The sequence below is a fragment of the Dipteris shenzhenensis genome, chromosome 3, assembly GCF_047967505.1.
Source record: "Dipteris shenzhenensis isolate YYH24624 ecotype China chromosome 3, Dip_SZ_1.0, whole genome shotgun sequence".
Lineage (NCBI taxonomy): Eukaryota > Viridiplantae > Streptophyta > Polypodiopsida > Gleicheniales > Dipteridaceae > Dipteris > Dipteris shenzhenensis.
In genome coordinates, this window is record NC_141598.1 from 20,562,248 (window position 1) to 20,586,100 (window position 23,853).

At 45.7% G+C, this 23,853-nt stretch overlaps 1 protein-coding gene across 2 annotated transcripts in view; it reads right to left on the reverse strand.

Moving 5' to 3' along the window:
* Positions 1–899: 899 nt before the first annotated feature.
* Positions 900–23,853, reverse strand: part of LOC147903497 (S-adenosyl-L-methionine-dependent methyltransferases superfamily protein) — a 103,324-nt gene continuing 80,370 nt past the window's right edge. The window contains exon 9 of one of the 2 annotated variants that reach the window (XM_087399422.1): positions 900–1,240. In XM_087399422.1, coding sequence (XP_087255548.1) covers positions 1,095–1,240 — 146 coding nt within the window. In that variant the 3' untranslated portion in view covers positions 900–1,094. The remainder of the gene's footprint in view (positions 1,241–23,853) is intronic. The other variant, XR_015543776.1, reaches the window with a different exon arrangement.

Below are 23,853 nucleotides of genomic sequence, written 5' to 3' on the forward strand. Positions count from 1 at the left end.
GGACCTTTTGTTAGTAATGTCTACAACTGAGACCTAATACAACTCTTAGTAGCAATTATTATGCTATCGGTCATCTGAAGGCTTTGTGACATTGGAAAGAAGGCAAGAAAGGGGGAGGCTTGAACATGGAGGGGCCCATGAGGGTGCACAAGGTAGCAGGGGACTGAGGCAAAAGGAGGTCAAAGATAGAATCAGCATGGGCATGACGGAGAAGGGTTTTTCCAAGCATTCATGTTTGATTACTTCCCCTTTCCTATGACTAAGATCCTAAAACATACGATTCTATGAGAATGTCACCTTACTTTTCGGCATTAGGCTCTCTTATTTCATATGTGTACCCTTGTAAGATCTGATATGTTCTAGTTTATTTAATTTAGAACTTGACCTATGGTTTTTATTACAAATGTAGATCCATCTTAGCTTCCATATTTATTTTAGTATCCTTTCCTTTACATTCTTATTGGTTTTATAGAAAAAAGGTTAATAATATGTTTACATCTCTCATATGTCTTATTCTCATGTGCATACAAGCAAACAAAACCACTTCATTACATTCCAAAATCTCCACAACACTTTTGGATTCTTGGATATGATAATTGTTTCCAAACTAAACATTCCTCATCCCCAGTGGTGAGCAACTACTTATATCTTCAAATTTATATCAAGCTAAAACCAATAACTCATTTTGTTAATTTCAAAACACTCATGAGCGTGGGCAAAAAATAATGTACACCAAGCATATTAATGCAAAAAACATAGAGCATTAGAAAAATAAGTTGCAAACACTACAAACTATCTCAATTTGTACAAAATGATGTAGACCGTTGCAACAAAGGATAACAAAGAGGAAGGACTTGTCAAATATCATGATACCAAGATTACAAATGTTTTATTTAGTATTGAAAGGTTTCAATTATGCATAGTGAAAACACACAAACACATAGTATTCTCATGTGTTCTACAATTTTAATAATCTCAGCCTTCTTCTTACCTTTATACACACACCAGCATTCAGTTATTTTACTTCGATTTCCACTCACAATTGCTATTTGCAAATCAAGTTAGATTTGAGCTAATAAGGAATCGTCAAAAGATTAAGAATTTGAATGTCTTTTCATTATTTTTGCCATGAAGAGACCACTAGTTTTTGAAGTCAATGGATCAAAACGCAATGTGTGAACAAGGAGTCCTCTTTTACAGGGCCATTTCTGTCTTTTGGCATCCTCTATCTCCACAAGTTCTGCATTCACAAAATCAAGATCTCTCTGTCTCTCTCTCTCTCTCTCTCTCTCTCTCTCTCTAAATGTACACAACCCACATATCAAAGGGACTGCATTGGACAAAAAACTGAAGCAAATATGATACTTTAAATTGAATGCAAGAGCCCAATATGTGAATTTGGAAATTAAAAATACCACCAGTTGGGAACATGAACTATTTTGTTTATAAATGTGAAGATGAAGAAAAAGTTGTCATTTGGCATGCGCAATCACCTCACTAGTCATTTAGGGGTAAAATCACCATTCGACATCCAATCCTTTGGGGATGCTACTATAGAAGTCTTGGAAGTGCATATGCCCACAAGGACTATGGGACCACCAATGCTTTGACCTCTTCCCTCTGGAACACAAATGAAGACCTCTAATCAGCACTAGGTCTACATAGACACATCATGGTCCAGAGACACGTTTACCCATGGTACATGGATGCCTGTGCACAGGATAAAGACGTGCACTGATGGAAGGTACCTAGATCAGGTAGAGTCCTTGTTCTGCCCATACCTACAACTATATATCATTGTGCTCAAAAGAGGCAGAGGCAGAGGCATATAGGCTGTCCAAGTACAATTTACAAACACTTACAAAGGACCAGGCTTGCAAAACAACGACTATCATAAATGAAAGAAACATACATGTACACACACACACACATTTTTCTTTGGGGTGACACACACACAAACACACACACGGACGTACACAGACACACATGTATAGCCAAACGACTAGGCATGAAGGCACTTGAACAACAATGCGAGTAGCGATAACTGGATCACCACTGCACAACAAAGAGGAGTTGCTGATGAAGCTACAGCAGTTTAGAGGCTGCTCCTAGAAAGGCTGGCCGCTGGAAAGAAACTGACTTGTGCTAAATTGACAGTAAATCTGAACAAAGATAGGAGGTTAGCACTTATTTAGTACTTGATTCGTACTACTTTGTAATCTACATAGTGCCTTCAAAGGTGTGTTTCATCCTTGTCATCGATAGGCTCTTCCTCATTGTAACCGCCCATCTTGACATCCCCAGCCTTGAGAGAAGGATCCTCTCATACAACTTCTGGAAGGCAATTGCAGGTTTATGAAGGAGTATCATCATTACCTTTTGGTCTTACAAAAAGGTTGAAGCATAAGCTTTCCTTCCTATTTCCAATGTGCTTCCAATTAGAGGCAGTAACCATTTGCCAACCTTTTACTTGATTGATTTGCCCTAGCAGAACACACACCACTTGCTCAGTCTGTGTGATACGGCTAATGACCACAGAGTAAGAATTGTGAATATCATGTTCCTAAAATGCCAAGTTAAATGCTATTAATTATGGCATTCGAGATTTAAGCTTGAAAATATTCTAAAAGCTTGGAAGGTGTAAAATATAGTCGAGGGAACTGAGACAAGACCAAGGGAAAATTTTGGCAGCTATGATGAGAAGAGCTGAGTTTCATCACAATAAGAGAAAAAGATAACATGATTCTTTTGGTTGGAAATATGAAAATCCTACTGAAGCTTGGAAATCACTTTGATCTAACTGTTAAGATGCTAGCATGCAAAAGGCCTTGGTTATAAACATACAGCTTAGCACAACTAGGATGCGAGTGTCAAAATAGCAATTTGGCTTTCAAGTGTATGATGAAAAAGGTAGACATGGATAAGTGAGTCTAAACTGAATGTTGAACACTCTGCCAATATAGCAACACACAAGACATCAAATATTGAACAAGCCTTTGGCTATATTGAAGCTAACTATGGATAAGTTGATAAGTTATGGATTATTAAGGGCTTCTAGACGTTTCATTCTCCATAAAGAGTGGCCCTTGCACCTTCAAAAGAGAAATGATAATTATAACATTGAGCTAGTACACTCAACACTTCATCAGACCAAAGGTGTTTGCAATATATCAACATTGGAAACTAGAAAATTTACCACGAGCTAAAACTTCCATTGGCAATAAAGGAGTCCAATGCATTACAGCAAAGAACGATGGAAGTATTGAAAAGTACAAAGCCAGCTTGGTCGCCAAGGTTATGCCCAAAAGGCAATCATAGATTATGATGAAACCTTTTCCCCTATAACTAAGCATAACACAATCAGATTGATTGTGGCCTTGCCATTTATGATGGCTAGCCTTCTCATTTCTTAGGGAAAGTCTATATGGATCAGCCTCTTGGATTTGAGATTAAAGGCGAGGAAAACATGTGTAAGTTCAAGAAAGCTTTGTATAGATTCACGTCATACTTTTACTCCAAGAAAGATTAACATTTCAAGCAAAAGCTAAGTCCGTCTGGTTATAAACTGTATACAAATCAGGATGACAAAAGGCAATCTAATTCTTGTTGTATTGTATATACCTAGATAAATCCAAGAACATTCCCAGACTCATCCTCTAAAAACACAACATAGTGCAGTTTCAATCTCACGATAGTCACTCATAAGATTGAAAACCATAAACTCCATCATGCATAGCAAGGACTAGCTACTATGACATCCACACTGACATCATCAGCGCCCAACAGTGGGTGTAGACCATAGTATAAAAGCATGCTCTCACACATACAAATCCACACACCCACACATACTTGAGCATCCATTTATACAAAGTCTTCGTACTGAGTTTCTGTCGACACTCCGAAGGTGAAGGGCAAACTCAGCCATGACGAAGGCTAGCACTAAAGGAGAAGAGGCTAATCAAAACGTAGTCCAAATCTCTTCATTCAAGCTACAACCGCTTGTGGAGTCTAAACGATTTCATTTAAGTCTCTCCGAAACGAGCATCTACATCTAAATCTAAATCTAGCTGATAGGGCAACGCACCATTTAAGATAGAAAGAATTATCGCAATACCAGCAGGCCGCAACTTGGACGAAAACTTCACAAGGTGAAATTTGCATGTCCGCTAATACGGCAGAAGCATATACCTAGATAAATCCAAGAACATTCCCAGACTCACCCTCTAAAAACACAACATAGTGCAGTTTCAATCTCACGATAGTCACTCATAAGATTGAAAACCATAAACTCCATCATGCATAGCAGGGACTAGCTACTATGACATCCCCACTGATGTCATCAGCGCCCAACAGTGGTTGTAGACCATAGTATAAAAGCATGCTCTCACACATACAAATCCACACACCCACACATACTTAAGCATCCATTTATACAAAGTCTTCGTACTGAGTTTTTGTCGGCACTTCGGAGGTGAAGGGCAAACTCAGCCATGACGAAGGCTAGCACTAAAGGAGAAGGCTAATCAAAAAGTAGTCCAAATCTTTTCATTCAAGCTATAACTGCTTGTGAAGTCTAAACGATTTCATTTTAGTCTCTCCCAAACGAGCATCTAAATCTAAATCTAGCTGATAGGGCAACGCACCATTTAAGATAGAAAGAATTATCGCAATACCAACAATCTAAATCTTGTTGTATTGTATGCTGATGACATTCATCAATAAAAATGACGAGAAGCTAATGAAACATGCTAAAGATAACCAAAACAAAGTCTTTGATGCAAAAAACCTTAATTATATGCATTATTGTTTGGGAATTCCAATTTGAAGAGAAAGATGAAACATTTATATCATAAATAATGGACATTATGCCAACTCCATTGTTCAAGCAAAAATTTAAAAATTTGAGTGATCGACTGTAAATTTAGTTCATCTCATTCACCCTTTGGGTGATTGGCGGTTAGGATTTAATAGCGTGGTAGTTGGACATTAGGTCCTAAGTTAGACTACCCATGAGGTTATGTCATTTATAAGTTCTTCAAGTGGCAACATGAAGTGACATACCCCCACATACATCCATCATAGATGGAGGAGATGGATGCCACATGGCACCATAACAAAACGCTAGCCTAGGTGACTTTGCCATGTGTCACACATGCATGTACGTCACCTCACTCACTGTATGATAGCCAATCAAATATCACCATTGCATCCAAATTCCATGCGTATGTGTTAGTTCATGCTGATTAGGCAAACAATTCCACATAGGAAGAGGATTGGCTGCCTAGCTTCTGTGTGAACACCGCTTTCACCTCACACCTCGCTTGCTAGCTTGTGCTATGTATTGGGCCTATTGTGTGTTTTACAGTGCTTGCTGCATTTTCATTTATCGGAGCCAATCTTTGGCATTCTAATTTTTTGCAGCAAGTCATTGTTATCTCTGTTTGCCCATTGCTACCTATGTATGGAGGGCACTAGCAAGCCTTCCTTAGGTCCTTGTTTCTTGAAATGTAAGCAAGACAATGGCAACAATTCCCATGGAAGAAGAGGCAATGCACATTATCCATAGGAGAGGCTCTACACTTCTCAACGAACCCACATGGTCTTCATTTCGGTTTCCCTAGAGCTAGGCACACCTATTCAAAGGCTGCTAGCGTTTTTTTCACCACCGATTCAAGCCCATTTGCAAGGGGGCGTACATGTTGCAACCTAGACGAATGGCCCAAAGGCACACAAATCCATCCTTGCAAGGTAATGCTTGCGTAGTACATAGCCCAAGCTCCTTACAAGGAATGTTGTTCTACAAGAGCTGCTAGGTCTAGGTTCCCTGGACTCCAGTTATCGGCTACAAGAAGCATAGACATGTTTGTAGACTAGGGCAAGCAATGAAGCAATGGAGGTGGAAGCAAAGGAGCAAACCATAATGTTGTAATGTATTGCAAGAATGAGAGAAAAGTACCAAGTACACCCAATAAACAAAACCCTAGGACAGAGTGTCCTCGTAGTACCTAGTGTACTAACTAGCATATGTCATAAGTGTTGGTAAACTGAAAGGAAAGAATAGAGTGAACACAAACTCAGAATACTTGCATATAGAATGAAGAAGAGTGAGGTCCTTATGTAGGCACCTCTTACATGCTCACTGACATCACTGATGACTTCAGAGCTCCACAATCATCTCCTCAATCTGCTCTTAGATTCTCTCAATCATCCTATGTGGCTTACCACCACCTAACTATGCTTATGGCCACCTAACTGTGCCTCTAGCACTCACACATAGAAACCAAGGTGTGCCTGAGGCATACACCTTGAGATATCCCAACAAAACCTGAAGGGAATGCCTCAGGCTATGTCAAGGATACAGCTAGCACAAGGTGTCTCATGCCATCTCATGGTGGTCATGGATCTATCAATGGCTAGGATCTCAAGCTAGCAAGGGTTCCCATGGGTGTAAGGTAAACAAAAGGAATACAAAAGACCTTCCAATGGTTATCTCCCCTACATGTACATGCACACAATGTCTGCAGGAGGTACCATGGAGTAAAACACATACACATGGCCTACATCATAAGGTGACCAGAGGTGTTTACAAAACACACAAAACACAATAGTTTATTTGACTCATTTTGGAGGACTATCCAGGCTGAGTACCTTGACTCAACATAAAAAGAGAGATCTGGAGCATACATAGAGATGATTTAAAAAGCATAATCTTCAAAGGATGCCTCATCTTGTGGAGGCACATCGACTGAAAGTAGATTGGCATTTTCTGTCTTTGAAGTTGCTTCCTTTTTGGCAACCATTATCTTGGCAATCTTCAACAAGGAAGCCATGTTGGCATTCTCTTCCTTTGTAGCATAACAAGACATTGCTTTATGTTTTAGCTTTTTACATATTTTGCATAAGCAAGCCATGAGAGGGTCCAACCCAGGAATTGGGTAGTGTCTTCTCTCTTACAAGGCTAGAATAACAACTGAAATGCTTCAAAATATAAGCATTTAATGTAGCAAAGTCTTGTGATCAAATTTCAATCAATGATGCTTTTTCTTACATGCTTCACAGAGGTGGCTAAATGAAAGCTTTCCAATCAAAACCAGGTATAGCAACTCAAAGCAAAGCTGAAGCCACAGTTGTACTAATGCTATTCAAAACTTCAAAAATTCAGAAATGCTAAAGTAGCATCTTATGTAGCATCACTTTCAAAACCTTGTCAAAACTGTCAAAAACAAAGGACTGAACTTGGAGGGCTTGTATCTCACTCTCCAAAGCAAAGAAAAAGAGGGTTTCTGAGGCAAAAGAAAGCTCATATACCACAGAAGGTCTACTGAGGAGAAGGGGTGCAAATCCGCGTCAGAGCGCCATAGCTTGCCTCTTCAATTTCGATTGGTTTTTCTCTGTTTTCACCTTGACTATGCAGCCATTGCTGCTCAGATTTCAGCACAAGATAGCTCAAGACATGGAGAATCTTCCCCTGAAAGGGATTAGAGAAATATGAAGCAGTCTCAGAGAAAACGCAGGAAAGAGAGTCGCCGATTTTCATGCAATGTCGTCGAGCAGAGGTGATGATACTTCAATTTGTTGCAGGCAGAGGTTCGCCCCTTCGAGATGTATCTCCAACAGGAAGGGCTTGGAGAATGACAGAGAAACGGAGGAGAACGAGCTTTAGCAAGATTTGGGAAGAAGGGGAAGAGATGGTGAAGAAGAAGATGATGTGGCAGAAATGGGATCAAGGGGGATCAAAGGGCTCTGATACCATGTTGGTAAACTGAAAGAAAAGAATAGAGTGAACACAAACTCAGAATACTTGCATATAGAATGAAGAAGAGTGAGGTCCTTATGTAGGCACCTCTTACATGCTCACTGACATGAAATGATGAAATAGACAAAGCGTTTCTTGTGACTATGCTGAGGAGAAGCTTGATGGCACAAACTATCCCATGTAGTAGTACATGGAGTCCACTTTTGGTAACCAAGAATTTATGGGGTATTGTTACTAGATTAGAGACTAGACCTGTCTCTCAGGTACACAGGCACCTGCTGCCACCACACCTGCCACAGCGCCTCCCACACCGGAACAGATACGTTGGGTTAAGAGGGATGCACAGGCACCTGCCTTGATCGCAATGTCTTGCAAAAGGGGTGTTATACCTCGCATTCAGTCTTGCAAGACAGCCAAGGCTGCATTGGACACTTTGGCAAACCTATATCAGATTCGGAAAGAGGCCACTGTTGCATTTTTGCATAGGAAGCTGGACAATGTGAAGATGAACAAGGGAACACCATGGAAGCATACCTCACACAAGTCCAAAACTTCATAGAGCAGCTCATCCATGTTGATGAGATTGTGCCAGATTACCAAGTGGTGTCCACCACATTGGGTGGCCTACTTGATGGGCTTTGCTATGATGTTGAGGTTAGTGGCCATGGGTAAACCCAACTACTACACTTTCATTCAGCTTGTCATGCAGGAGGGGCAAGTCGCCAAACCCGGGCTGCTTGCATTCATACAAATCAGGCCCTTGCCATGGATCACAGAGGCAAAGGCAAGGGAAGCAAGAATTTCAGCAAGCCCAAGCCTTCATCTGGTACCTCATCCTCTTCTACGCCAGCTGATGGGAAGAAGAATACAAAGCGCTAGGACATGACATCTCTAAGTGTTAGAAACACATTGCAGAAAAAACAAAAGCAAGGTCTTGCAGTTAGAAATGCCTCTATTCCCATGAGCACAGCCATGAGACAGCACATATGGCACATGATGAGTGGGCATTTGTTGTGACTTGCCACTACAATCCGTCAAACCATGATGCAGCTTTATTAGCTTAAAATTCTATGTCTGATCGATATTTTGAATACTTTGATAGTGGTGCTTCCGAGCACATTACATCTTGCAAAACCTATTCAGTCCTTGAGTGATATACCTAAGGAGGTATTGTCACTTGTGCCAACAATCTATCCTATCCCATGAGAGGGATCGGTCATTTCAGTGTCAAGGAGTATAAAAAAGAACCTGCTGTCTACTCCAGACATGGTTTCAAGGTTATTTTTTATGGTTATTGTTGTTCTATGTATGACAACTGGCATGACAACTATATAGTCCTTACTGGCACACTTTCTTGAGGGCTAAACCATCTTGAGGCATATAAAAAACAGGCTCATATAGATTATAAGAGCTGCTGAATCTGTAATTTCAGATACGCACTTGTGGCATGAGAGATTGGGACATCTCAACTATGGAAGTTTGGTGAAAATGCATTCTAAAGACATGGTGGTAGCACCTTCCACCCATGCATGCACTCACTAAAAATGTATGTGAGGGCTGCTTGTTGGGCAAAATGCATCTGTTCTCATTGCCAACAGATGGGACTATTGGTGCATCCAGGAAGTTGCACTTGGTGCCTAGTGATGTATGCAGGCCGATGTGGACAGCATCACTTAGGGGCTATTTATACTTTGTCACCTTTGAGGATGACTTCACCAAACATACTTGGTTTTATCCTTTGAAGTCTGAGTCTGATGTCTTCTCTTGCTTCAAGCACTTTCTTGCCATGGCTGAAAACGAGAATGGAAATAAGCCCTCGACGTGGAAAGCGGGGGGGGGGGGGGGTTTGAATATATGTCCTTTGTATTTTATGACTTTTTAGTAGCCCGGGGCATAATACATCAGTGCACAATGCCATACACTCTGCAACAGAATGGAGTCGGAAATGACCAGATGAATGTTTAAAAGGAAGTCTTTGCCCATCACGTTTTGGTTCGATTCAATTATGTGTGCCAACTATGTGCTCCGATAGAGCACCCACATCGGCATTAAAGGCTATCACTCCTTATGAAGCATGGACAGGCCGGAAGCCTGTGATTTTACACATGTGGGTGGTTGGGTACTTGGCATATGCACATGTTCCCTCTGACGCATAAATTGGAAGATAGCACCGTCAAATGCATTTTCATTGGCTACATCTCACAAAGCAAAGCATACATATTGAAACAACCTAGTATAGGCAAGGTTATTAGCAAAGACGGGGTTTTTGTTGAGGATGTAGCTTTACGTTGGCTGGACTGTAAAAAACGGCCATCAATAGAAGCCTCTGATGTGTTTGATTCCTTGCTGCCCCTCTTCAGTCAAACAAAGATTCAGATCAGATTTTGCAGGGTGCAAATCCCAATGCTTCTAGCTGTTCACAACCTCCTCATGATGCCAATGTTCAACCTGATTTCCCGCCACTTGATAATCTTGCTATTGAACATGTAGTTGCAGAGGAGAGGGACCATTAGACAGAACGAAACGGTACAAAGGTGGCTCTTGGACACTCTCAGGAACAACAAGCTACCTGCACCAGAGGTGGTCAGAAATAGATGCATGGCAATTTGTTTGATGTTGCATTGATTGCCACTCCTTGCAATGAAGAACCCTTCTGCCATAACGATTGCTTGATGTTGCATTGATTGCCACTCCTTGCAATGAAGAACTCTTATGCCTTAACAATGCATTTGATAACAGGAAAAACTGGAAAAAGGCTGAAAGAGAAAAAAAATCCCAGCATGTTCCAGAGAAACCCAGTTCACTGCCTAGGGGATCTCTAGTATAGGGGCTAATAGCCAGGTAGGAGGACTATACAACCAGTGAATCCCTTGCGGAGTGAATATGTAAAAAACTTCTGCAGGCCAAGCCTTGCAGAATCGATCGCGTCTTGTGACAGTTGCCCTAGAGCCTGAGGTCCCACGCTCCCAAGTGGAGCGGAGGGTGTAGATGATATCCTACCAGATGGCGACAAGGTAGCCGAGGGTGGAACCGGATGCTCCCCCATCACCAGACTGCAGTGAGCAACCCAAATGTTCCATGCCGTGATACTAGCTACTACTTCCGATACGCTGTCCTCCAGAGGAGAATCAGGAACGAGGCTATCAAGAGAGACCGCCTCATGGAGCTCTATCGCTCTGACCCTATATCTGGTAAGCTAGCGAGACCTCATCAAACTGGAACGCGTGTCCTCCCTCAGTCAACTAGGCCGCCATCCCCCATGTGTAGTCCCTCTAAAGGCTCTGCATACGGGTCATAATCCTGAGGGCTCCCATCCAAATCCTTGTTGCGCTACGATAGCTCTAGAGGCAATGAGGGATCGTCTTCAGAAAACCAGCAAAGCAACAATGACACTGCCCTCCATCCGCATCTGCTCCAACCACGCGCCAATGGGCAAGCCTCCGTGGGAGACCAACCAGAAGAATAGGAGATCTTCCTCGACCGCAAACTGGACCATAACCGCGTGCAAAACCTGGATCGGACCTTCTGGGGCACTCTCTGGGCCCCCCAATGCCTCTCCCTCTAAGGGGTCCAAATCGAAGAGTCCATCTGAAGCCTCCTCCCAATCCGTGTGGTGTAGGAAAAGAAGGGCACCTCGTCCACCTGCTCGGCAAGGCCGCCCCTAGAGGGCCAGAACCACTCTCCGGATCCCACTGGACCTCCCTCAAGGGCCTACCCCTCCCAAAGCCAGAGGTGCCATATGAGGGAATCCTGCTTTGGGATACTGGGAGGATCAATGTGCCACTCCTTCCCCAAACATCCAACCACTTTGATCATCTGCCAATGAATCCCATCTAAACTCCCATCCATCTCTAGGTCTCTCTTAGTGAGTGCCTAGAGTACACTGAAAAAACCAGGCTGCGTGCTACCTCGCTGCATCATCATCCTCAAGGGGACCCCAGTCCAAGAAAATTGAGCCAACCATCTGCTGTCCATCCACATGCGAAGTCCCTCCCACCAGGACTCAAGGATGGCTAGGTCAATCTCTCTCATCGCTGCCCTGCCCCTCGCAAATGCGCTAAGGCGCCACGCCTCCATGGGTAATCTGCTCCATTTGCCAAAGGAACCGGCCGGTCCACTGTCCCACTGTGCCAAACCAATGTGAGTCCGCTGCATGAGCATACGCCCATCCTGATCCCTAATCTCCGAGTGCCAAACAAGGGGCTGACGCTCGAATTCCACTCTCTGCATCGGGGCTGAGCATGAATGACCCCCCCTGCTAATCTCTGTCAGACCCTACGGAGACTCCTCATATGAGAAGATCCCTTTGTGTATGCTGCCAATACCCCCAAGTGCGTGGGGTGTTCCTGAGAAGCCCTCGCTGCAAGAGGAGCTTCCAAGGCTCTGCACCAAGGGTAAGGCCGTGCACAACCAACTTGCCCAAGAGGGCTCTGCTCTGCATCTCCGAATCAATGATACCCGAGCCTCCCAATGCCTGCGGCACGAACACCATCTGCCAAGCGACCCGAGCTCTAGTATTCCTTGAGCCGTCCGATCCTACCCAAAGGAAGTTCCGAACCAACCATCGGAGCTGCCCAATGCACCATCTGTGAAAACACCAGCAAGAGGCAATATACCAGGCCGTGGCAAGAAGGACCTAGTTTGCCACTAAGGCACAGCCTACGAGGGAGAGTTTGACCGAGCTCCAGTAGAGAAGCTTGCGCCGAACATTCTCAAGGACCAAGGCGAGCGATCTGCTGCTCTGCTGTAATATCAATACCCACCTAGCATCCAAGGTATCTCGCTGTCTAGCCCCGCGGTATCCAACGGAAGCCAAAGTCGCTGCCCTCCCCCACTCTCGAATCTCATGTGTCTCCTTAGAGCCTGTGAAGAAACCTATGGATTTTGTCCAGTTGTTGATCCGCACACTCGAGGCCTCATAGTAGATAGCCAGGGCTCCCGTGACTCTCCAAGCTCGTTGCGGTGCCCTCTACGTACAAGGCCGTGTCATATGCAAACTCCGAGTCTAGCAACTCCTCATCCTATCTGAATGGGAGCCTCAACCCTGTGAGGCCCACCACCTGTGATCTCAAGTAGTAGCCCAGAGCCTCTGCCAGAAACAAGAAGAGGAAGGGAGCAAGGGGGCAACCCTAGCGGACCAAGAGAGAGAGAGGAAAGGCCTCGCCCGTGTGTCCACCGATAAGCATCGGACTAGAGCTCCCCGCATAAAGCCCACAAACTCCTCTGATCCATCAGTTTAAGAAACCCAATCTCCGCATAGTACCCTCCAGGAAAGACCACTCCACCTTGTCGAAAGTCTTCTCAAAATCCAAGAGAAGGACAGCCAACGGCTGTGACTCCTCCTTGGACCAATCCACTGCCTCCCAGAACATGAAGATGTTGTCCAAGATGCTGCGCTCCTGAACGAACCCGGTCTGTGTGTTGTGGATGATGTTAGGAAGATGGGGCCCCGCAACCGCAAACTCAAGACCTTGGCGAGGATCTTGTATGCAGTATCAAGCAAAGTGATCAGTCTCCACTGCCAATCTCCCCCTTTCGGGATCAAATAACTCCACCCCCTGCTCAGGGACTGAGGAAGGGAGCCCATGTGGAAGATCTCCTGGCAGGCTAGGCGGAAAGGAGTGGAGATGATCTCCCAAGCCATCCTCGCCAGGACACTTCTAGGAGCCTTGAGGGCTTCCCAAAGCTCCTCATCCGTGAAAGGTTCCTCCAGACTCCTGCACAAATCCTGCGAGACTACCGTCGAAACGTGGTCCCAAACTTAACTCACGGCAAGACAAGCTAGAGTCATCCTCTCCGTTTGAAAGAGCTGGTTGTAAAAACCTGTGGTCAGCTCTAAAATCTCCTGCGGATCAATGTGCATAATGCTCTGCAAATCCCGTAGACACTGCAACTGCATGCCTACCGCGATCGGAGCCCAGTGTTCTGAAGGAATTGCTTCGTCATCCTGTCCCACCAGGCCTAGGAGTGATAGGAGAACTCATCCCACCGAATCTCCGTGTCCTGAAGCTCAAGGCACGCGCTCTCAAACCTGCCACTAAGCCACTAGGATCCTGGGTCCTGCTCCTTGAGCCTCTCTATGGAGGCGAGGTCTTTCCACAATGTCCGCTTCCGCTCCTGAAGAGCCCTTCTCCGTCCAAGGGCATGAGCCTATAACTCCTCACTGCTCCTCTGGATCGCGTCGTCCCTAAACTCCAGGTTGTTGAAGCCTCCTCTAATAATCCAGAAGTCTACATCTAGAAGACACTCTGTCAGCCTCCTCCAAAAGCCGAAAGATGTTATCTGCACACTGGGGCATACACGTTCAAGATCCCAATCCTGGACTCTCTCATCCTAACTCCCATCCAAACTCCCTGTCCAAGGATAAGCTTGCCTTGATCATAAAACTATGGAGCCACTGTTTGTGAGACCGAGATGAAAACCCCTCCGCTCCATCCTATTGCAGGGGACCACATCTCCGCACCTCTCCCCGGGAGGAGGTGGTGTCGTCGTCTAATGTCTGATGCTGAGAACATATGCTCCTGAATCAAAAGGATGTCCACTGTCCTTTGCAGCTCCTGTCGAAGGATCAAGTACTACGGTTGACTACGAGCACGGTCATAGAGCCCGTGCACGTTCCAACTCATGAGGACGGGGATGTAGAAAACAAGGCTCTCCTATGAGTGGGTGCCTGTTCCAAAAAGATTGCCTTATGTGACTTTGCCGGGGGTTTGGAGGGCGAGTAGTCCGTGTCTGTACATCGGCGTACTAGGGTGGACACCGGCTCAATGCCAATCTTCCGTGCCCACTTCATCATGAAGGAGACTTCCACCCCGAACAACTCCACACACTTCTCGAGTGTGACAAAGTGTGGATCGTACTAGCCTAATCTATCACTTAATGAGCATAAAGATCATGGAGGATCAAACCAAATACGGAAAGCCATGGGGAGAGAGACAGGAAGTATGAAACACTCAATCTATTCTAATGTGCTATTCTCAACCATACATGATAGGCCTCTTATATAGAGAGTGCCCTTTGAATAGTCAACACTTGTGTGATCCTCTCATCCACATCTCTCCTTGTGGATATCCTCAATCCACATCTCCACATCATGTAGTCCACATCCTAGGGTGGCTACTTTAATTCTTTCCTATACCATACCTTAGCCCTTTAATCTATGTGCTCATGGCACCATATCTCTCAACACCTCCCCTTGGTGCCATAATCCTTTGGCTACTGCAAGGTGGTCAGATGTGAGTTACATTCCATCACCTCCCCTTAGTGCATGCATTGCTACTTAAGGTGGTCAAGTGTGGTTTTTACATGTCAATACCTCCCCTGGGTGCTTTCATAGCTACTCTCAGGTGGTCAGGCTTGATTTACAAAATATAGGCAAGGTTGGCAAGGTTTTTTGTTTCTCAATACATTCCATTAATGTCACCTTTTGGCTCATGGCTTGATGATGATGCTATGTAATTGACCTGCTGGTTCTTCAATCTCCAATCTTCTTCCTTCATGCATGATGCTTTGTTCTTCCATGTGCCTTAATGCTTTATGTGTGGATGCCATGTTTCGGGCTATGGTCATCTCGTACACTTGTGCTTTCGGCTTGCTTTTTACATCGATGTTTGCATTCATGCTTTGCTTTTCCAATTGTTTGCAAAGGTCTTACCAATTGATTTCTTTCAATATTGGTAGTGTCTAATTGCATACAATGATACTGATCTGATAGGCGCGTAGAGCTCGAAAAGACGATCACTTTTCCTTTTTGGAGCATGTCCAAATTCTTCTTGGATTGCAAGTTATGGCTTGTCGAAGTTTCTATGAAGGAGAGGGGGCCTTGATGATGCGGCAGAGGGATTCATATGCTGAATTTCAAACTGTGCTTAACAAGAGGTGTTGTGCTTAGAAGGCACTGCTGACTGTGCATGCTGATGTGGCATAACTAACCCTAACTCTAACCATGGTGGGTTAAGTTAACCAGACTATGATTTAGCCATGTGTCATTCTTACCTAACCTCACCTCCAAGGGTTTACTTGACTAACCCTATCTGCAATTAACCTTACCCTAGCTACAAGAGTGGTTTGTGGAGTGCCACGTGGCCTTATCTGCCACATGGCAGTTTCTCTATCAGAGGAGTTCTGTGGAAGTTGGAGAGGTCAAACTCGTTTGACGATGGTGGAGCGGAGGAGGCAGCTCGTCGTAAGAGCAGCGGATGAGGCGCAATGCATGGACCGGCTTTGGCTATGGCAGCGACTGCGTTGGTCGTGCAGGAGCAGCCACTTTTAGGTGCGCCTTGTGTGACGAGCTGTTGAGAGGCTTGTTTGACAGCCGCTGGAGATCGTAGGAGATGGAGTTGTTGATGCACCACCTGCTGCCTAGTGGCCAGCCGTCTCAGCGTCGAAGGCTTTGCATCGTTGTAGCCTTTGCGTAGAAGGAGCCTTCGTTGTTGCAGTCTACTCGTTGGACTAAGAGCTGGTTGAGTTGAACGGTGAGGCAGTTTCGCTGGTGGAAGCCGTGAGCCACTGCTCATTGATGGAGTTGCTTCGTAGTTCATGGAGGATATCTTTGGAGCCTTCTCGGGAGCTAGTAGACAAGGTTGTTGAGAGGAAGCCGTTTGCATCGTGGGTTGCTAGTAGATAGGCCGAAGCAGCCATCGATTGGCAAGGTTGGAGCTATGGAGCCTGTTAGGAGTCACTAAAGCAGGACATGCGGGTCGTGGGAGCCAGGCTATTCCTCGAGGCCTTAGTTGCTAGTTGCTGTAAAGAATTCTGTCGATCGGCTGCTACTGCAAGGGAATGCTTGCCTATTGCTTGTTGAGTTGAGCTGTTGCAGGCTGAGTCACGGTCACGTTGTTGGGCCTTAGAGCCCGTGTGCCTCTTCTTGATATTGCCACTGCGGGAGCCTTGCTAAGCTGCGTTGAAGTTGATCTCTTGTCGTGCTTGTTGCAGGCGTAGATGGAGAGGAGTCCTAGTGGAAAGATGGATATTTTTGTTTTCTCTCTCTCTCTCAAAAATCTCTCGGAAGAAGAATAATGAGCGTGCTCAGTGGAAGGCAGAACCATGCCCTCAAGCTCTCTCAATGAGTGGAACTTCCCCAAAACAAACTGAAATTCTTTCCACCGTGGAAAATAAATCTCAATCTAAAACTAGAACTAACCTAGGAGAAAACATAAGTTTCCTAAGGTGTGCCTACAATGGATCTAGGAGACTAGACCTAAGCTCTGATACCATGACAAAGTGTGGATCGTACTAGCCTAATCTATCACTTAATGAGCATAAAGATCATGGAGGATCAAACCAAATACGGAAAGCCATGGGGAGAGAGACAGGAAGTATGAAACACTCAATCTATTCTAATGTGCTATTCTCAACCATACATGATAGGCCTCTTATATAGAGAGTGCCCTTTGAATAGTCAACACTTGTGTGATCCTCTCATCCACATCTCTCCTTGTGGATATCCTCAATCCACATCTCCACATCATGTAGTCCACATCCTAGGGTGGCTACTTTAATTCTTTCCTATACCATACCTTAGCCCTTTAATCTATGTGCTCATGGCACCATATCTCTCAACAGAGTGGCCAATAGTATGCTTGATCAAACTTTGCCTCACGCTGCAATCAGATAACTCCTTCCACCAAACCACACATCGGCTTCTCCCACGTGAAGCACAGCTGAAAATTCACCTAAGCACCATTGGCGTGACAAAGGTCCAATCCCTGTGGCCCCATCCACTCGTCCATCATGCATAAAATCTGATCTCCGAGCATAGCATCAAACACCACTGGGGGACCACTTCTCCAACCCTGTGGAGGCGAACTGGAATTTCCAAACACGATGTGTCTGGGAGCCCACTACGCTAATCAAACCCCCTTTCTGAGGCTGCAAGATCACAAGCGTTACCTCTGAATCCGATCCTCCTTAACCACTGCCGGGCTAACGTCTGCAACTTCCACCATCGTAGCATCAAGAGCACTTGGGGCTCGTTGCTGATACAAGGGTGAATGCGGACGCTGGACCTCCATCACGCGAGGATCACCTAGCTGAGTAGTGGCCCATGCTGCTGGGGTGGTGGGTCTCCATGTATGGGATCCTGCTACTGCTCTCCTCTCCTCTCCTCACCTCTCCTGCTTTGCCCCCTCTCCTCTCCTCTCCTCTCCTCTCCTCTCCTCTCCTCTCTGCCCTCCGCGCTCCTCTCCTACTCCGCTGCCTCTTCGCCCGCTCCTCTCTTGCTCCGCCCGCTCCTCTCTTGCTGTGCCCGCTCTAGCTGCCCTGCTCGCCGCTCCTACTCGCTGCCCACCCCCTCCTCTCCTACTCCGCCCACTAGCCTCCCCTCCCGCTTCCGCAGCCCCGCCCTTCTCTGCTCGCGCAACTCCCCCTCCGGCGCTACTCTCCACCCCAACCTGCCAGCCCTTGCTGCTCCGCCCTTGCCCTCCGCCCTTCTCTGCCCGCGCAGCCCCCCCTCCGGTACTGCTCTCCGCTCCAGCCCGCCCGCTCATTGCCACCCTGCAGCACTGCCTCCCCTCCTGCTGCTCCGCCTCCCCCCCCTTGCTCCGCCTCCTCTCTTGTAGCCCGCCTTCACAACTCCCCTCCCCCCGCCTTGCAACTCCCCTGTCAGCCCTCCCTTGCCACTCCGCTCTCCACCCTCATCCATCCATCCTCTTCCACTCTCCACCTCACAGCCCCGCCATTTCTGCCCCCCGGACTGGGTGTGTCTCCCGTCATGTGGGGGGGGGGGGGGGCTCATGCTCCTCCTCCTGCACTAAGACCTACATCGAACACGGGACCCAGCCAGGAAAAATGGGGAAAGGTGGCAAAGTGACACATCCCAGCACTCCTGAAACCCCTGATCTGCAAAATAACCACACACAACATCAGAACTGAGCACGCTGCTCACCACCCAACCGTGACATCTACGGGATGTGATCCCGAATCAGAAGATGTCCCCCCGAGCCACGAGCTGAGCTACTGGCACGAACTCCCAATCAGATCCCAAACCAGCCTGGTGTCCCATACCACCAGGTGGCGCTGTGAAGCCCTGGATCTGCCACTGGGCCTTGGGCTATGCTAAGATGCAGGCGCGCGTCCGCGACACAATCCAGGATCAGACCTAGCACCTGGGAACGAGACTTGCTCCCAACTGCACACCGAGAACTGAACCCCCTGGGCCTCTTTTATAGACTCGGGCCCCGGCGCCAAAAATAGCGAAGACCTATAAATAGTTCGTACCCTTGCCACTCAACCCGAGAATCAAGCCTGCCTAGCTCTAAGCCTCCCCAGGCTAACCTGAGCTAGTTCTGTGTACCTAGTACACGTCAGATACCGATCCGTGCACATGACATACTCCCCCTGCTCTAAGAACTAACTCCTGAGTTCGCTAAGAAATCGGGAAATGTTCTTTGGAGGTTTTGTAATGTCTCCCATGTTGCATCCTCCTCAACACGATCCTTCCACTTAATCTTGTATTCCGTGATAGTACGATTTCGAATCTGTCTTTCACGAAATTCAAGAATTGATTCAGGTTCGTGAGGAATAAAAGTTAAATCTGTAACTTCTATAATCTCATGAGGAGAAACAATTTGATCATCTGCACCCAATACTTCTTTCAGTCTACTGACATGAAAGACTGGATGTACTTTAACATCAGGAGGCAATTCTAGTCGATATGCAACTGGTCCAATTCTTTTAATGACCTTGAATGGGCCACAATATCTGGGGGATAATTTCGGAACTAAACCAGTACTTAGGCTCTTGGATTCCTTAGGAATTCTCAAATATACCATCGTTCCTTCAGAGAACTCTCTAGGTGAACGATGTCTATTAGCATAAAATCTGTCCCGATCTTGGGCACTTCTAATAGACTCCTTGGCAAACTGCAACATTTCCTGCATGTCTTGCAAGAAATTCTTAGCAGCATCATTTTGAATCCCTTTTAATCCAACCATAACTGGTGACTTAGGTTGAAACCCGTACATAAGCATAAAAGGACTATAACCTGTACTAGAATGCTTTACACTGTTGTAAGCAAATTCAATCATGGGTAGATAATCTTCCCACGAAGACTGTCTCTTAGATACATATGCCCGAAGCATGTCTTCAACCAACTGGTTGACCTTCTCTGTACTGCCATCGGATTGTGCATGATCCGAGGAACTCATACTTAGAGTAGTTTCCAACTTCTCAAATACAAGTGTCCAAAAGTTACTTGTAAACTTTGAGTCCCTGTCACTGACTATGTCAGATGGCAAACCATACAGCTTGAACAAGTGGTCCACAAACTCGTGAGCCAGCTGAACAGCTGAAATAGTTGTTCTTGTAGGTAAGAATCTAGCCATTTTTGTCAAACGGTCGACTATGACCCAAATAGAGTCATGACCCTTGCGCGTTCGAGGCAAACCAGTAATAAAATCCATGGAAATACTTTCCCACTTATTACCTGGAATCTGTAATGGCTGTAATAAGCCCGCGCTCCTAAGGCGTTCAGCCTTAGTAACCTGACAAACTCGGCAACCTACCACATAGTTCTCTACGAATGCACGCATCTTAGGCCAATAAAAGGTATGCTTCACAAGAGACAGAGTCCTATGTATACCTGGATGTCCCGCACTAGGAGCATCATGACACTCCCAGAGAATCTTGGATTTAAGGTCCAGAACATCAGGCACACAAATCTTTTCATTCCGGAACAGCAAGCCGTTCCTAATCATCCACTGACCTCCCGCCGCCTGTATCCTAGGTGGCACAATCCCTGAGTCCTGGTCAACCATGGAGCTCCCATCCTGGACTCTCTGCCAATAAGAACTGAAATGACTATCAGTTGCGTATAGCCCTCTCAAGGATTGAAATAGGTCTGAGGATATTTCCGTAAATGACAAAGCATTTACAAACTTAACTCGACTTAAGGCATCCGCCACACTATTCAACGAACCCTTACGATAACGTATTTCGAAATCAAAATCCTGCATTAGCTCTGCCCATCTAGCTTTCCTTCCTCTCAATTCTGATCCATCACACACATACTTGATTGACTGGTGATCAGTCAATACAAGGAACTTTGAACCATACAAGTAGTGTCTCCAAACCTTGAGAGCATACACTACCGCATAAAGTTCCTTCTCGAGTGTGGGCCAACGATACTGAGTGTCGTCTAACTTCTTACTCTCAAAAGCTACAGGTCTGCCCTCTTGGAATAGAGCTGCCCCAATCGCAGAATCACTCGCATCGGCCTCTAAAACATAAGGCCGGGTAGGATCGGGTAATGCAAGAACGGGTGCTTCCTTGATAGATAACTTCAAGGTTTGAAAAGCCTTGTTCATTGCATCATTCCAAGGGATCGGCTGAGTAGACCTGCGTCCACGACCTTTCAATATGTTGGTCAAGGGTACCGTGATTTGTGAATAATCACGGACTGACTTCCGAAGAAATACCGTAAATCCTAGGAAAGAACGAAGTTGTTTCACAGTCTGAGGGATAGGCCATTCTAAAACCTTCTGGATACGATCCAGATCAATGCTAATACCTTCAGAAGAAATCTTGTGTCCCAAGTAAATGATCTCCTTCATAAAGAAGTCACATTTACTCATCTTGGCATAAAGCTTATGCTGTCTTAGAACAAGTAAGACAACCTGGAGGTGTCCTATATGATCCTCAAGCGTTTTACTATATACCAAAATATCATCTAAGAACACGACAACAAATTTGCCCAGATAATCTCGGAACAAATCGTTCATCATCTGCTGAAAAGTAGCAGGAGCATTGGTCAAACCAAAAGGTAATACGAGAAACTCGTAATGACCATACCTAGTCCGGAATGCGGTCCTATCTATGTGTTTAGCATAGATACGGATTTGGTGATAACCCGTACGCAAATCAATCTTAGTGAAATACTTCGCTCCGGCCAAACGGTCTATCAAATCATCGGAACGAGGTAAAGGATAGCGGTTCTTAATTGTAACTTTATTTAATCGTTTATAATCTATACACATCCTCCAGGAAGAATCCTTCTTCTTTCTTAAGAGGACAGGTGCACCCCAAGGAGATTTACTTGGGCGGATATAGCCCATATTCAGGTAATCCTGAAGCTGGTTAGCTAACTCATCCTCCTCTACCTGGCTCATCCTATACGGTGGTACACTGATAGGTTGAGCCCCTGGGATTAAGTCTATGCGATGATCTACTGCCCTTTCTGGAGGTAAACCTTCCGGCAGTTGAGCTGGGAATACGTCCTTAAAATTATCTAACAACATTCTCAATTCTCGGTGTTCAAACACACTTAATTCATTTTTGTTAATTACCGAAACAACAAATGTAGAAAGTGGAATCAAAACACACTGATAGACATCATAATGAGAAGTGTTCAATATATTCCGAAGCTGCATCGCAGATACAATAGGCCCCTGAGAAGGGATAATCTTATCACACTGAATACAAAATTGGGTGCCTTTGTCTTCAAAAGAAAGGGTATGCTCCGTCCATCCGATCTGGATATTGTGGGTTTTAAACCACTCTATCCCGATCAGCAAGTCTACATGCTCTAAATGCATAACATAACATGTGAGAGCTCCCGTGTAGGCTTGAATCCGGATGGGAAGCGCTTCAACCTTGCGATCCCAAAACTGCTTCCCGGCTGGAAGCTGCACCTCGTAGGTGTGGTCGCTAGGTACTGTGGACAGCCCCATCTTCTGCACAAATTTGTAATTAACAAAATTGTGAGAGCTGCCCGGATCAAAGAGAATGTGAACCCGTTGGTCCCGAACTTCTCCATAAACTCGGAAAAGATCATGGGAACCAAACAACGAAGTATTAAAGGTACAATTGCAAGAAAGGGGGCAGGTAATGACATTTACTGAAATACCTGTCATCGTAACCTGGTTGGCTCCCTTGGCTGCGGTACGCGGACCTGCCTGGAGCTTCGGTCCTAGCACCAATCTCTGGTTCTTCCGCTTAGGACACTCATTCTTCGTGTGGCCCCGCTCCTCGCAATAAAAACACCGGCCCTCTTTCTTGAGCCGGAGAGTGCGAAGGAAACGGGCCTTACCATTCTTCGCAGGAGTTAAGCTTTTCCTGGAGGCGTTGTCCGTAGACTTCGTCTCCCCAATACCAGTCGCATGCTGAAAGAACTTGCGTTTGTTCTTTCCGCTGGTCTCGGTAACAGTGGTTGCCTTGGTTCCGGCCATGGTATCATCATATATGCGCGCATATGTCATGGCCTCCTGCAATGTTGTGCACTTGTTATTCTTAATCTGTAACTTATAGGAGTCTGGCAAACCATCCACGAAAAAACCTAACAAGGTTACAGGATCCATTTTGGTGGCCCTGGTTTGCAGATCCCTAAATCTCTGAAGATAGACTTCAAAAGTTAAGTTCAATTTTGACATATCGAGGGCTTTGAGCTTGCCGACGATATCATAGTCATCTTCCTTCTTCAGGAACTCCTTCCTGAAGATACCCTCAAATTCTGTCCAAGTGTCAGGCTTAGGCTGGAGTTCTTTCCACCAAAGCAAGGCTTTACCTGACATAAACCCTGCTGCTAGCTGAATCTTTTTCTCGTCTGGATAGGGATGAAATTGGAAGTGAACTTGCCACTTGTGCAGCCAAGTGTCAACCACCTCCTTTGTTCTTGATTTCTGGTCACCTGGAAAGGGATCCGGAGTGATATTCGGGCCTAGCACGGAGGCCATGGCATCCACATGCGTGAGTGCCTGAACCGTGCTAGCCAGAAGAGTCAAGGTAGCTTGTATCCCTTGGAGTTGCTGTGTCAACCCCGATTGATTAGCGTTGACCTGCTCAAATTTACCATCCAAAGCAGTCGTGAACTCACTGAAGGCTTTCTTAGTGATCAGGTCGTCATAGAGACCCTGATCATCCTCCCCCCCTGGAGTGTAGTCTAATTCCTGCTCCCCCATAGTGAACTCGGGATTCGGAGCATCAGACATGGCTGAATACTGATTCGATTACAAACGGAGAGAAATAAATAACTGAAACGGAGCACGGAGGGAGATGGAGTAGAAGAAAACCGTCCCAGATAAATCTGACAGAAAGGATGCTGAAATCTGGAAGACCACGAGCCCTGGTGCCTCCCCGAATCTGCAACCGGATGCGCAGTCAAC